This window comes from Apaloderma vittatum, unplaced genomic scaffold (genome assembly GCF_000703405.1).
Source record: "Apaloderma vittatum isolate BGI_N311 unplaced genomic scaffold, ASM70340v1 scaffold8962, whole genome shotgun sequence".
Lineage (NCBI taxonomy): Eukaryota > Metazoa > Chordata > Aves > Trogoniformes > Trogonidae > Apaloderma > Apaloderma vittatum.
Window position 1 is genome coordinate 1 of NW_009704131.1, and position 16713 is coordinate 16713.

The window sequence follows — 16713 nt, forward strand, 5'->3', positions numbered from 1 at the left end:
CTGCCGGCCAGGGTCAAACCACGACACTGTGACAGTGCCTCATCACCCTCATAGTGAAGAATTTCTTTTTAATGTCTAATCTAAATGTACTTTCTTTCAGTTTGAAACTGTTACCCTCTCATCCTATCACTACACTACCTGATAAGGAATCCTTCCCCTTCTTTCCTATAGAGCCCCTTCAAAGTACCAGAAGGCCACAATAAGGTCTTCCAGAAGCATTCTCTTCTCCAGGCTGAACAAGCCCAACTCTCTCAGCCTGTCCTCATGGGAGAGGTGTTCCACCCCTCTGATCATCTTTGTGGTCCTCCTCCAGACTCGCTCCAACAGGCCCATGTCCTTTTTAGGCCAGGGCTTCAGAGCTAGACACAGTACTCCAGGTGGCTTTTTGCAAGACTGGAAGGGCAGAATCACCTCCCTCGATCTGCTGGCCAGGTCTCAATGCAGCCCAGGATGCAACTGGCTTTTTATGCTGCTCATGTTCAGTTTTTTCATTCATCAATACCCTCAAGTCCCTCTCTGCAGGGCTGTTCTCAATCCACTTGTCGCCCAGCCCATATTTGTGCTTGGGATTGCCCTGACCCAGGTGCAGGACCTTGTACTATATATGTTATGTATTATGTGTTATGTTATTCATCAATATAGAATAATATATATTATTATATAATATTGATGCTCAAGTCTTTTGTGATACTGTGGATTGTATAGATACAAGGATTCCAGCCTAGGCCATTCTATGATCATTCCATGATCATACTAAGGTACAAAGTGTTGAAGTGTAAAATTTCTTAAGTCTGAAAACTGATGCATTTAAAGGAAGCCATTTATTTTTAAAATAGCATACCAAAACTAACTTACCTGTCTGAATCCATGACTGTATGTAACCTGTGGGCTATAGTTAATACTGTGCAGTTGTAAAACTCTCTTTTGATGGTGGACTGCACCAAGTTATCTGTTTCCATGTCAACAGAAGCTGTTGCCTCATCTAGGATCAGGATTTTTGTCTTTCGTAGCAAAACACGGGCCAGACAGACTAGCTGTCTCTGCCCAACACTGTTAAAAAATACATTTGAGAAGGTCAGGTGAGGCACACTGAAGAAGAGAAGGACAATATAAAGCTAATATTGCCATGAAGCCTATCTACTCCTTCTTTTTAACAGCACCTTATACTTCTAAAAGGACTACTGAAATGTGTTCACCTTGTTCTGGAAATTTTGATTTCTTCTTGCTCAGCATACCATTCATAGTTAAGGTGTGACTTCTAAACACCTGTGGCTGAACTATGTATCGTGAACTTAGTTTTGCATTCAGCTTCTACATTCATACTGTAACAGGAACTCCGAATTAGACAGACTGAATGCTAAACCACTTTTTCAGTGAAAAAGTTTGGATACTGCTACATTAGCTGTGGTGAATGCTTTCTAGAAACTCCCTTCTGAAAATGATCTGTCAAAAAAATTCAGGTTGACATTCAGTACACTTCATTTAAGATCTGCCTCTTTTCTGCTGAAAGCTTCAATATTTGTCTCCTAGAGCTTACAGTCCTCTTATTTCAAGTGTCAACCTCCTCACGTAACTATGGGTTAATGTTTTACAAGGGAAAAAAAGAGTTGCTTTGTATAAGCAAATAAAGCAATGGAAAAGCTCTCTGCAGTTTTGCCTTCTTTCCAGGTTTGGTGTTTCTGTTTCAATTTAAATAAATGAGAATTTTCTATCACAAATTAATTAGGTGGTGCTACTTCCTTGGCTTCCCACACAGCACAGGCTATAGGAATCTATACTGTTGTGACCAGCTGGCCATCTCAGAGAAACTCACACTACCAGAATATTTCTACTTAGAACAACAAGAGAAGTGTCATTTTAATACTGATACTTTCTAAAGTAAATTCTCAGGAAGGAACACATGGTTTTACAGTACCAGAAAATAACTGCAACAGCACTTTCTTGTTTTTGTACCTGAGATTTTCACCACCTTCTGAAATGTCATGTAGGAGCTTCTTTGGGAGTGACTGGACAAAATCCTTTAAGTTACACAGCTCCAGTACCCCCCACAGTTCAAGATCAGAATGTTTTCCAAGTGGATCCAAATTTGACTGCAGTGTCCCAGAAAACAAGACGGGGTCCTAAATAACAACAGAATGTGAGTGCACAGTGCCAACACAAACCTAAACCAGTCTGCTGTAAGTCATTATATCGACACAGGGAACTGGGACAAATAATTTTGGAAATGATGATTTGCAAGGGAAATTGTAACATTTTGAGGCTGGTGGATGAAAAGACAAAAATCACATGGGGTCTCAGTGTGCTCAGTTCTTCTTTAAGGTGAAATGTAAAGAGGAAAAGACTTCTTATGCATTCTCTGTGCTACCAGTTCTATGTCTGACTAAAGACCTGCCCAGCACCTGGCAACGTCAACAACATACAAATTATTACAATTGTCAAGTTTGGATACTGCGTTCATGAGCCCTGTTAAAAAAATTAGAAGGCTATGATTATATATCAAATATTCTTAATTTTCTACAGGAAAGGTGACATATTCAGCAACACGAAAAAAAGCTATTATTGTATCAATCAGTGCACTAGTTTCTGGGCACTGAACACAGTAGGGAGTGTCTGGAAAAGTACACGTAGGCTTGTACATGCCAGGATGCATACGGGTCACATCCAGAGCTTAAGACTGCAGAAACAAGCATTAAGTAGTTAAGCCTAAACATCTTTTTTAGGTGCATATAAAAGCATTGTTCTTAAAAAAGGCAAATTTAAGGTTAGTCCCTGACAACATATGAATACCTGCACAGATTTACAAACAGAATTGATGTTTTCAGAGGCAGTGAACAGACACCTTGGTGAAGTGCAGTCACGGTGGTTATGACCCGATGGGTAGGCTGTAAAAGGCCAATGACATTCACTAGCAAGTCATACGCAAGCCGAACAACGATAATTCTGAGGGAACTAGGTGGCCAAAAAGGACTGTTAAAATAGCATGAGATCTTTTGCGTATTATTCATTTAAGCTTCGTGTCACTTGCATCAGAACATCATTAAAGTAATTTGCATACCTATCCTTTAATATTATTGTTAAAAACTGTTTGTATGAGATATATGAAGAAGTTTGTGCATACCGACAACTTTGGTATTTGCTCTAGACTTTTATCTTCGTTCTCTTAATCTACGCAGTTCAACACTCAAGATGCCACCTACTCTCCACGAGCTTCAGTCTCCATTTTTCCACCCTTCCAGTTCTAGTTTCCTTGTCTGATCCCAGTTTGTTAGTTCACTAAACTTTCCTGTACCTCCCTGAATTTAGTTGCCTTGATGTGGATCAGATATATTTCAGCCACAGTAAATCAGATCTGCAACTGCAGTTGAGAAAATACTGTATAATTTACAGCTGTCAGACATTGTGGAGATTCACACAGTATAAGCTTCTTAAAGTAACAAAAACGTTACAGCTGAGCAGGTATGAATTGTTGTATTTTGAAGTCCTGCAGCATAATCAAATTTGGTTTAGTATTGTTATTTCTGATCCAGAAATTTTTCCTTAGGCAAATATATTTGTCAAATGAAAACCGGGCAAGGATTTCAAGGAATATATACATATCTTTTCCTATTCAGCTCATTCTTGGAAAAGACAAAGCTATTTTGGTTGAAATACTAGCCTTGTTTACATGCACAACCTATGGGAGAGACAGTCATTAAATATTACCAGTGTTAAAGCTCCAGAAAAGCTAGAGGAAAACAAAAAATAGACATTCCTTTGGAGAATGTCAGATATATTTATTGTAAGAGATGTTAACATCATGCAGGTACACATACGGTTTAATGAATAGCATTCAGAGAACACACTACAAGTCTTCAGGTGATAATTAAATTTGTGTTCTAGGTTTTACTTGATAGTAGAGCATTTCAAAGTAAATCAGTTTACCAACCTGAATACAATCCTAATGATATGTAAACCAATCCTGAGTTTCCTGACCTGTTCTGAAGTAAACAGGCAGCTTTACATGATGAACTATAGCAGATTAAATTGAATACATATTATATGATTCATGTATACATAATTTTTCTCCCTATATTCTTCAGACATTTTAAAATACATTTGCCTTTAGGTGAGATTAGAAAATACTATATATAATTATGCAGATATAGATTCTGGACAACATGAGCTATTCTAGCTAAAACTGTTAAACTAAATCTGGCATAATAAAACCTAATGCCATACTTGTGGTCTCCCTGTTTTGAGGCTTCTTCCATATAATTGACAACATGCAGTTCTGACACTTTTCAGCACAGCATTATGCCAGCAGCACTGAAGACTACTGTCTAATCAAATAGCTAAGATTCTCAGAAATCCAGTTCTAAAACCTGATAGGCCACAACACAGTCTGTTTTCAAGGATCACTCTGTCTCTTGGAAGGCTGTGGTTATAATTTCTCCAAAAATATTTGTGTTAGTCAAAAAAAAAGTTCTCTCTAAAACACATCTCACCTGTGGAATAATGTTAAGACTTCGACGTAGGTCATGGAGTCCAATAGTTGATATATCAATTCCATCGATAATTATTTTGCCTCCAGATCCTTCTAGAACTCTAAACAAGCAATTTGTGAGCGTCGATTTACCAGCTCCTGTTCTTCCAACAATTCCAACCTGAAATAGAAAGTTTTCTGATAAAGACTATAACTTTCCATGTTACACATTCTATATGAAAAACAATGAGTGGATTCAGTTTTGACTTTCAAAACAGTTTCTTTCACCAACATGTGATCCTACAGGTGGATAAAACTGTGTTATCCTCACTTTTGGAACACATGACTCACAATCACAACTCTCCCTTAGAAGCTGTCCAGCCTACGTCTGGTTCAGTGGAAAACATTTCTCTTTCCCCTCCCTTTTGTCCAGTACTCCTCAGCTCAAACCAATGACTCTAAACTAGGTTTCGCTTGGTGTTCCTACATGCCAAACCCAAAGTTTATTAGCACTAATCTGGCAGTGTATTTCTCTAGATAAACATTCAGCCATGGACAAAAGGCTTAATTTCAAATTTGGATCCCCCTTAAAATGGCTAAATTCACAAAACATGATCTCAGTTTCCTACAGGGATAAGAATTTCCACATAGTAGGCAAAAATACTTTTTTATATGAAATCCTTTTAAGTAGAACGTTGAGAATTTTATGCCTCTGATTTAATTCTTATTATATACAATACCTTCTCTTTACTCTGCGTCTGAAAAGAGACATCATTCAGGGCTAAACCAAGATCCTTCCTGTACTGGGCCTTGTAGTTAACAAACTCTATTATTCCTCTATCAGGCCACCCCTCTGGTGGTCTTTTTGACATTATCCATGGCTCCTGGAATTAAAACCATTGGGATTTCAGTATATGACAGTAAAAATTATACAAGTTAATAAAAACATTAGGAAAATTCAGAAGGTTTAGGATAATTCCAATGCAATATAAGGGAAGGTGAAGCTACTTCCATGAACTCTGGGCAGAAACATTCCAACTGAGTGTTTATTGGGTTGTGTTTATTTTTAACAACATCTTACACACTTATTTTAAAAAAGTAAACTCAGTTTAACTGGATAGTGGCTAATAGTCTGGTATCTGTTTCATCGACAGGAACACTGAACTTAATCTAATGCCTAACCTCCCAGATATTTAAAATGCATCTTTTACGAGAAACATTTAAAGGAGTAGGAGACAACAGGAAAATGTGAACAAAGGTTAAGAAACATAAACATGGGCGAAGGGTAAGAGAGAATGAAGAAGTAGAAGAGAATCCTGTTTCCAAGACAGACCAAAACTCTTGCCTCCATACTTGACATGGGCAGTACTTTGAAAACAGCATAGTAACCAAGGCAAATCGGTTTGAAACAAATGTCCCTCCAAACATGAAGTGAGTAACAGTGAGGGGTCTGTCAGGCGTTTCTGCCTTTTTCTCCCCTAAAGATGCTCCTCTTGGTTAGCTGCATTAGTCGTACTCCAAAATCTATTGATACGAAGGATACTAAGAAATTTAGTGGTCAAAACAGGAATAAAACTGCTATAACTGTAAATGTAATGAAGAAGCTACATATTTTTCTCAATGTAAAAAAAAAAAGTATTTAATAACGAATTATAACTTACTCTTACCATTCACCAATATTAAAGTCAATCTAAGGTAGTCATTTTCTATGCACATACATTATTTAAGAAGAATACTCACTATTACAAGAAGAATGCTCACCTCTTTATCCATTTTTGCATATTCACAAACTCTTTCAACTGAAACTGCGTTGGTCTCAATTTCACATGCTTTACGCACCCAGAAGTTTAGACTCTGAATTATCTGGGGAAACAGTTGCATCGCAAAACATACAAATTTGACTCTACTAGAATACAGCATAATGATTTCAAAACTTACCTTGAATTTAATCATCTCATAAGCTGAGTTCCTACTCACAGAAGCCAAAAATGATAGAAAATGCAGAAAATGATAGCACGCCAAATGAACTATCACTTACAAAATCTCTGATCTCAGCATTGCTCTGAGCACTTCTTATCTGCCTTCAGACTGCCTAATGGCTATTGTGATGTTCACTAACATAACAGCTTCAGAAATCTGAAACTATCTCAGGACCAACAGGAAGTGCACAGTAATCGCATGACATGTTGAAAGAAAAAGCATGTATGGCTCATATTGTGTGTACATTAGTGCACTACTCCTTACCTTAAGTAAATGGAGCTAGCAACACAGAACAAAGAATTTGTAACGGAGATATATATTTAGTCTACCACTACGTCTGCCAAATTTGCTGTCTTCAAGCATCAGGAATGTTTCTGCGACAGACTTGGAACCACTTCCATGGTACCAGTTCTGAGGTTAAATACTCCCACTTCCATAGGAAAACAGAGCCAAAAGAATTATTGGAGTCAACTCTTTTGAGATGCTGTATGTAACTAAATAAACAATGGTGTCAATTTGACATCAGATGAAGGTGAAAAACTGTGCAATACCTGTGGATGTCATCACAAGTATATGATGATATTAAGGAGATTGTTCTATTCATGACAGGGAGGTTGGATTAAATGATCTCTAAGGTCCCTTCCAGCCTAGGCCATTCTATGATTCTACGATTCTATGATTCTATGATTTCTGAATAAAAGAAAATGAAACTCTTGTGAGTTGGGGGTGATATAGATACGCCATGACAGGTAATTGTCTGTACTTTTTTTGTATTTCTATTCATTAGTATCTGTCAGCTGTGTTTCTGAAGCACTTACCACAATGAGAATCTGGACATCACTAGGCTCCCTAACTGTCACAAGATTAAAGAAATGTGGATGCTTAGTTTACGTATATGTAATACTTAAGGTTTATTTCAACTAGCAACTTACCAATAGAGTTTACCTTGCTTCAAGACACATTTCAAACGCGGCTCTCACATATTACTTTTACAAGGACAATGCCAAAGTAAATGATTTTATTAAACTTTCAAGTAAGCATTGCTACATAACATTCAGTAAGCGAACAAGAAATCAGATCCGAAGTGTAGTTGTACATGACCACACTTTCTATTTGGTTTAACAAAACATTTTAAAATAAACCATATTTAGTTTCATTAACTTGATTTTGAAGTATATTTTAATAATTGTTATTTCATCTAAATTCAGAATTGGAAAATAATTAATGTGAAGCTTCCCAGAATTAATGAAGTTCAGAGGAAAACTATTCTGCCCATAGGACTCAGCTTCATTGATGTGACTGTGTACATTCACCTATTCAACATCATTGTATGTATTTTTCCCTTTTCATATGCAGTGTGGTAGCAGCAAAATTATATGATTACTTACATTTAGAGCATAGGATATGGATAAACCCACTGTAGAAGAACTCACTGCATTTCCAGCCAGTACTATAAACAGTGCAGCAAAGAAGACCATTAAACTTCCCAGGAATTCAAGTCTGACAGACAGCCACCTGTAGTAAATCAATGCGTGCAAAAAAAAAAAAAAAGTGAATTACCTACTTTTTATAGCATAGTGAACATATTGCTAATACAATGGCTCTTTGAGATCATTGTATTAGCAACTTACATTACAAAAGAGATAAGCACTACAATTCTCATTTTAAAGATGGATTGGGAGGGAGTATGACATATATAGAATTGGTAGTACAGCTATAAACAAAATGCAGGTCTTTCATCTCCTGACTAGTGCTCCTTTCACTCCTAATACTGTTTTCTTACTCTTCCTACCTGGAAAAGGTTCAGGTATATGACTGAAAACCTTCTCCTTGCTAATCTCTGCCTGCAACTGAAGTGAATCACAAAGGAAGGAAAGGAAAAGTAGTTATTTCCTTAAACCCCAAACTCCACTCTCAACACTTATCTGGTGCCTGTAGCTATAGCTGCTAGGTTACTTCCACATGAAACACTGAAATAAAAATTCAATTTGTTAATAAAATTTTAAGAGGAACGGTTAGTTGAAATGTAGTACAGTCCACACAGATGACCTATTGGTAAACTTTTTTTTTTTAAAAAAGCAACCCAAAACAACAGCATATGTATATTTTCTATAAACCTGCTAGTTTCTGGTACATAAAGGAAAACTATCTTATTCCTTAGATATAACCTTCGCATTCATTACAAAGACTAGAGGATAAATTACTCTTGTCCTCTTTCTCAGTGAGCTAACTCTGACTAATGGTAACCAGCTGGGAATTCTACAGGTCTCAGTCACAGCTGCAGAACTGCTGTAAAGTACCTGTTTGAGATGACGTTGTTGTAGAAGTAAACTAAGTTTTCATACACAACATCATTGTTTTTTCTAATGAATCTCTCTTGGTGGCCAAATGCTCGAATTGTTGATCGCCCTACAAGAGTCTCACTGAAGTGGGAGATCACAGGAGAATGCGACGCTCCTGCAAGCCGTCGAATTTGTCGTGAACTCGCTATGTAGTATCGCTAATAAAACAGTAGAGACAAAACAGACATTTTAAAATGGCTTCAGTTTCTTTTACATTGTTTAAAATATGTTTGCCATATTTATTTTCAGCTATCTGTTAAGCAATTACTATAAATTTGAATATGAAAACATTGTAAATGTCTACACAGAAAAAAAGCTATTCACAAACAGTATGGAAAAAAACTAATCTGTCTCTTGGGACACACCAACACTGTAATGCCGACATAACTGCAATATACAAATTAGAGTTTAAAATTAGAGAACGTTATTTCAATATTCTATAGAAAACGTGATATATAACAAGGGGTGTGTAACAACCAATTAAAACTCCTACACAAGCTTTCAAATCAGAATCTCCCACTTCCTTCTCAGATGAAAGTCAGCCTTTATCTCTTCAATGTAATGATGTCTGCCTTTAAATTCCTTGGCAGAGACTGAATCTAGGCACTCTTTTCCTTTCCTTTTATTCTTATTTTAAGAATGTTTTAAGGTCTTTAATTACAGACTATACACTGAGCATCAAGAAACAGAAATGCAGCCATTAGTCTTTCTGAAACATTACTTTTTGTTTTCTCAGCAGCATAACTGTCAGTCAAGACAAAAAAATAGCACAGGTAGTTTAGGCATCATTCTATTTTACACCTGCTGTTTCAGGTTTAGTCTTCAACTTTTAACTTCCACTGTAATATACACTCCAAATTTTCAGGTAACTTCATCAAATCTTTGGTGGAATCTATATCAATATTGTATCTTGCTAAGAAAAAGAAAAATATATACAAAACAAGTAAGTTGCTTAAAAGTTCTCAAGCATAACAGGACATATTCAAGAAATGTTCTTATTTCCTTTTAAGAAGCCTGAAGATTTTTTCTGAAAACAATTTCAGATGTGTTCTGTATACATATATATACTGTTTGGTTTTGGGTTTATTTTCACAATAAGGAATAGTTTAAGCCTGTATACATGATTGTTTTGGACACTTCATCTCTACACATATAGAAATCCTTATAAAAGCTTAATGCACTTACTTGGATAGTAAAATAAATGTATCCCAGGGGAATAACTACCACTATGAATAGTGGTGAGGCAGATGTGATAACTAGAATGGTTCCAATAACATCTAGTGTACAGTTCAGCCAAGTTCGTAAGTAGTAATGGAAACGGACGTCCACTATAAATAAGTCCTGCAGCAATGCACAGAAGAATCAAGATTTTGTGAGTAAATTCCACTAAAAACTTCAAGAAAGCATCTTTTAAAAATGGAATCAAACTAAAATATCTTCAGTAAAAATTAGTAGGATCACCTTAATTACATCCTAATGAAATGTATTCATTCATCATTATTATTTGTCTAAAAGTGAAATAGACATAATAGCTTTTAGATTACTCATGGTATGTCAGACAACAGCCTCATAGTGGCTGAAATCATGAAGAGACAGCTCTTGCTATTTTGCTAGTCAGTTTGTTATTTAGCTTACATAAAGCATATCAGACTGAAAAGGGGGCCAGGAATTCAAATTGTAACTCTTCTATACTCCAGTTAACAATTCTAGAAGTGTACTGAAATACTACTAATCTCTTATGGTACATGGTAAAGCTTTTCAAACCCAGTTTATAACAGTATATTGCTAGGTATCAGTCAGGACTAGAGGCTTGAGTGAAACTAGATCAGCTGATCTTTTAACGTATTACACAACGACTCGGGTCTGTTCTAGAGAACATAACTATCAACAATCACTGTATTTGAAGCAATCGGTAATGCATTGCAAAAATCTACTTATGATAAGAGTGGGAAGTATATATAACACTTGTTTGTGTATTAGAGCTTCCAGTTAAAGCCAAAACACTATAAAAATAGGAAATAGCATTCACTTCTAAGTCTATATACCTCTGAGAATATGAATTTAATGTATTAGTTGGTTTTGATGATGACATTTGATTCTGGTATGTAATATACTGTTGAAGAAAAATAAAGACCTTTTTTTTAAAACAGATCAGGTTTAGGTCTGGTAAACTTGTTACACAGCAGGAAATCTTTGAGGAATGGCCTCCTAATGATCTGGGATAGGGTCTATAAAACTTCAACTAATAACAGTAAGAAAATAGCTTGAGACAGTTCTTTTAAGTTTTTATGCACTTAAACAGTTTTCTACTGCTAGGTATTGCATTCACTTTGATATTTTTCATTATTCAACAATACCTGATGGAATTAAATCTGTAGTCACTTAAGCTTCTAGATGGAATTAAATCTGTAGTCACTTAAGCTTCATTTTCATAAAATAGAAAACATGCACAAGCTTTACCTTTGTGAATCTATTGATGATCTGACCAACTGGATTAGTTTCAAAATGCTGAAGAGGAAGATGCAATACATTGTCTAACAGCTCATGATGCAAAGCCCGAGAAGCGGACAGGGATCCCCTGGTGAGCACATAAGCACTGCAGCAAACAAGAAGACCTTGTGAACAGATAAATTAAAAGACAGTATGAGTGGTTGGGGAGGGAAAGGAGATTGAGCTTGTTTCTGTCACTGTCTTCTACCACAGTGAGCAACCCAACAGTCCCACTTGATAGTTTAGTTTTACAAATGTACATATTTGTATTTTATTGATAAATCTTACTACTTCATAATTATGCTTTTACTGCAATTAAGTCTCTCACGCTAGAATACCACTACACATCAACACTGACTTCCTTCCCCACTGAGATGCCAACATAACTTCATTACATTACGCTTGGATGTTCCATGAATTCACAGAAGTAGCATAAAATTAAACAAGCATCTTCTTCTACGTGCCTGTATATCTCTTCTCTCCCCAGATGAAATATAAGACTGTGTTGCATACTGTTTATGAAACAACCAGCATTATTTCTTTGCTAACACACAGTCAGGTAGATCAAACTTGAGAAATGGTGAGACTGCAATCATAAATGCTTATACTTGCCTTGTGCAAGTCCCAAAAGCCCATAGATATGAAGTTTATACTTTTGAGATTGTTTCCATTCGGTGAAATCACTAACTTTTCCTGCTTCTGCAGTCCAGGTGCTAAGCCATAGATTTTGTCCAACGGTTAGTGCATTTTGTCCTAAATAAGCAGCTATGGTTAGCCACATCCATCGCCAGTTGAAAGCTTGAAGGTATTTCAAAACAACTGACATTTTCATCTAAATACATTTAAAACAAAAGAAAATATATATATAAAGGAGTTATTCTTAAAATCATTGTCATTGTTAAAGGCAAATACACATTATATCATGTGAATTGGATACATTAAATTCAGAATAAATCTAAAGAATTTCTTAATTAAATATGATAACTTAGGTATATAAAATCATACTGTGAAAATGCTTCCTCTCCCTCTACACTCTGTTCTTAATCATACATATCACAGTGAATCTTGCTTGTGACACTTTTCAGTGTAAGACTTGAAAAATCTTACATATGTAGATTAAACAAAACAAACAACAAAACCAAACTAGCAAACAACCAAGAGTGCACTTCCTGAGCAGTTTGTATGAAGCAAATCTTACTCTATTCATCACTGGAACTAGAAGCTTTAGACCTGCCACTCTAGGCTACTGGAGCAAGCATCAGCAGGACAAATTGTTCATCCTTAGTGCAGCGGAAGACTAAGAGGACCAAATTGAAAGGTAGACCTGGTAGGAGCAGAAAAAAAGATTCTTGGATTTCATCAGAGGTTCTGGAATGAAATGAGATCTAGTTGGCACAAACTCTCCTGTCTCTTCTGCAAACTCACTTTTTTCAAGTGTCTATCTCTGTCATCTTGCTAGAAACTCATACCTTCTTCCCCTCTCCACCCTCCTGTTCTTATTTAAATTGAACTATAGCTTCTGAGTAAGTTTTGACCTTCTACACACTGTTTCACTTGTTCTTTTCTCCCTATCAACTGGCAGATTTTAACGGAGGCTGCAGAAAGTGTGCATCTAATGTAAAACAACACTGCAGTAGTATTACTATGCAAAATTTATAGTTTCTGCTCCAGCACACAGGTATTTAAACTTCCTAAAGGTAAGACAGACAGAACATTTTTCTAACAGAGGTAAAAGCTTTTTTAATCTTCTTTCTGAAATACAGAAAACTGACTGGACCTAAATGGAATATGAAAATATGGCCAGTAGCAGATAATCAAAATAGAAAGTCTCAGAGTACATAATTAAAATTTGGTAAAATGCTGCAAGAGTTATTTTAAATTTGGTAATGAGATGTCATGCAACCTTAACAAGAAACAGAAGACTGCAACTGCAAAATAATACATTTTAATGAAAACAAATGTCAAAGCCTATTCTATTAGTGATACTTACACCACCAGTGGCAACTTTTTCTTTACTGAGTATTTTCCATTGATCAAAAGAAGAACTGCAAACAAGAAATACTTTCAAATCTTCTTGTCAATCATCATACAAAGAATGTATACATCTATTCCTAAGCAAAAATGCATACTATAAAAACTTGTACATTTTTCCTATGCAGACATGACCTATTCTCACCTGTTCTACTAAGCTGAAGTGTCCTGCATTGTCTGAACTTGCTAGGTTGAGTCTTTTCTACTTCATCTTTGTACCATCTTCTGCAACTGCTAATACACCACTACAATGCTTTACAAAATGATCTCGGAGGTCACTCACCTAATATGAAAGCCCAGAAGTTTTCTTAAAGGTGGAAAAAGACAAATCAATGTTGCAGGGGAAAAATAACCAGAATAAACATCTTTATAATACACCAAAAAGTCGAATTGCTGCCAGGGAACTGTGGAGGACATCCACATTAGGACTCCAGTTGGTTTTCTGAAAGTCTCATTCATTCTTGCTTAAACGTACTTTAGTTCACACAGTGAAGCAGCCCAGGAACTGGACCTCTCAAACTCACACAGCACATTAACTGGACTTCTTTTAACTGGACTTCTTTTGTATGAAATGAAACCAGAACATGACCTCCAGACACTCTCCAGCCAACTCCTAATAGGCATTCAGGCTTAACACGTTTACGCAGTGAAGCATAGTAGCACAGTCTTCAGCACTTAAGGTTGTTCTAGAATTGGATCAGCTAAGCAATGACTACAAAACAACTAACTCACTCTTTATGTTTCAGTAGCTCTTTTTGCTGCATACTCCTGCCCAGTTGGCTCTCTTCTTTTGAGGAACTCACTGGAACAGAAAAAAAGGAGAAAAATCCTTTCAGTACTATACTGTGAGCAGACAGGTACAGTACAAGAAGCTAGAAATAAAAAACAGGGACAAAATGATGAATGGGGATACTTTAAATTATGAACTCCCCAAGCTGACCTAGACTTGGGATAGCTACTACAAAAGACAGACCACATTTATGAGAACTGTGACAGGATGTAAATCTCCCCCATCAGCCTAGAGTCTCTTTGGAATTCTACTCTTGCTTAGTGAAAGTATTAGTATCCCTGTAAGTATTAACATTAGTGTTTATCTCAAAGTATCATGACTGGAAAAACAAGCTTGCTGTTCTTTGTGTGTTAATGAAAAGAATCAACACTTTTTTCTTCCACAAATGGACTTTTTTCTTCTTTTTCATATTTGATGTTATTTTTGCCAACAGATCTGTTAAGACAAAGATATGTATTCTACATCCATCCTGCTACTCTGCTGTACAATTTTGTGTGACAACACATTGCATGCTGCTTCTTCTCCTCATTACCTTCATTCTCCTTCCCCTTCTTTATCATCCTTCATGAATAATACATACTTCCTTACACAGCTACCTCACGCTTTCATACCAACACAGATAACTCAAGGCTGACCACTGCAGTCTTTTGCAAATTTTTTGTTCTGTCTTTCCACTCCTCTCCATTAAACCTCAGCAATATTTGAGAGTGCTGGCTCCAGTATAGGGCCTGAATTAATAACCTGACTGGAATGTGCATTGTACTTATTACAGGCTCCATTCAGAATTGCTAAGCTAACTGGGAACCAGAATTATAAACATCTCCAGTCACTCATCTGTTACAGGACTCCTCTGTGTGATGTGGTGAGATTCCTTCCCTCAGAATTAAATAGCCACAATTAATCTCCTCCTGAAGTACATGATGAAAACAGGTCAAACAGACTGCATCATCAATGTATCTATTTCTTTCTCAAAACTCTATAAAGACCACACATTGAATACCTGAGGTACAGAAATAAATTGAGTCCTAATCCATGCGAACTATTTCTAAGTGTGCTTTTTTAAGGTACTATGCAGTATTTGTTTGTTTACACTGTCTGTCTGTTGGCTGGAAGTATTTCATAAGAGTACTACAAGTTTCATTTCTTTTCTTCTACAAATGGACCATATTCTCCTACTCCTGCTGTGCTCCATGATTACAGCAGTCTACGGTGATGGAAATGGGAAGCATCCAATAAAAAACAAGAGACAATGGTTGACACTGCAAGATTAATTTGAAATGTCTGTAAGTTGCTTATTGGGTGATAAACCCTTAGCAGAATCACATAACCTTACCAGTAATTAATACAGTATGCAAAAGTAGAAAACAGCTGCATAAGGCATCTTTATCATACCTCCATTAGCTGAAAAAATAAACCGTTTGATTTAACAAATTAATGCCTGAAAGTTTTTCAGTTTATAACCTACAATTCTATACCAAAAGATAGACAGGAATGCTCTATATTTGCCAGCAATTATTCTATTAATTTCCAGGAAGGGAAGGAGGAATATTTTGAGAAGCCTGAAATAAAGGAAAAAATACTAAGCAAACACAGCACACACATTTTCTCACCTTCTGTTCGGGATGTCTCTTCACTTGTCTGCTGTGCACTGAAGACATTAATAAGCTCAGAAAAATTAGCTCTCTTTGAAATGAGTTCTTGGTAGGTCCCCATTTGACTTATCCTGCCCTGTTCCATTACTATTATAAGATCAGTGTGAGGCAGAAGCATCAGGTTATGGGTCACCAATATACGAGTCTGAAACACAGCATTTTCCATTTTACCATATAAACACAAAGCGTGTATTAAAAGTAGACATTATACTATGACAGCTGGAATGATACAATAGATTTTTTCTGGGATTTTGCTCATTTATTTGTGCACTTTTTAATAATTTTTGTTATTTATTGTCTGCTTTACTACATTACTCTTTTAATTGCTGACTGTAACATCAAACTTTATGCTTACAGCTACTTGCTATTAATTGTATTCTCAATCATAGAATCATAGAACAATTCAGGTTGGAAAAGACCCTTGGGATCATCGAGTCCAACCACTGAGCCTACACTACAAATTCAGCCCTAAACCACATCACCCAACACCTCATCTAAGCGACACTTGAACACATCTAGGGATGGCGACTCAACCACCTCCCTAGGCAGTCTGTTCCAGTGTTTGACGACTCTTTCCGTGAAGAATTGCTTCCTAATGTCCAGCCTAAACTTGCCCTGTTGCCACTTGCAACCATTCCCCGTGGTTCTGTCCCTAATTACCTGTGAGAAGAGACCAGCACGTATCTTTAGCTCAGGAATGATTTAGATGAGATTGTAAAGAAAAGAGGTAGATAATAAAGTTTTTAATATACTACCAGTTTGATAATTTTAATATTAAAATCTACTTACAAGTCTACCACTACCAAAGTTCTTGCTTCTGCCAAATACTTATAACCCATGGAGCAGGTAAACTAAGAAAAGGGGTAAGGGAGAGAGGGAAAGTGGAAGACATTTACTTCATAGTAAGCAAAGTATTCATAATAGTAAGTATTTCATAGTAATATGTGAGTTGTACAGGCATCGACC

The 16713-nt window shown here is 36.4% G+C and overlaps 1 protein-coding gene across 1 annotated transcript in view; it reads right to left on the reverse strand.

Moving 5' to 3' along the window:
• Positions 1-762: 762 nt before the first annotated feature.
• The window catches only part of LOC104270519 (multidrug resistance-associated protein 1-like), a gene marked incomplete at its 5' end in the record, with an annotated part of 33037 nt that continues 17086 nt past the window's right edge, over positions 763-16713 (reverse strand). The window contains 13 exons of the mRNA XM_009864909.1: positions 763-1050; positions 1954-2120; positions 4485-4643; positions 5203-5346; positions 6224-6325; positions 7831-7957; positions 8743-8942; positions 9970-10125; positions 11245-11399; positions 11887-12106; positions 13265-13319; positions 14038-14107; positions 15706-15892. Coding sequence (XP_009863211.1) covers positions 852-1050; positions 1954-2120; positions 4485-4643; positions 5203-5346; positions 6224-6325; positions 7831-7957; positions 8743-8942; positions 9970-10125; positions 11245-11399; positions 11887-12106; positions 13265-13319; positions 14038-14107; positions 15706-15892 — 1941 coding nt within the window. The remainder of the gene's footprint in view (positions 1051-1953; positions 2121-4484; positions 4644-5202; positions 5347-6223; positions 6326-7830; positions 7958-8742; positions 8943-9969; positions 10126-11244; positions 11400-11886; positions 12107-13264; positions 13320-14037; positions 14108-15705; positions 15893-16713) is intronic.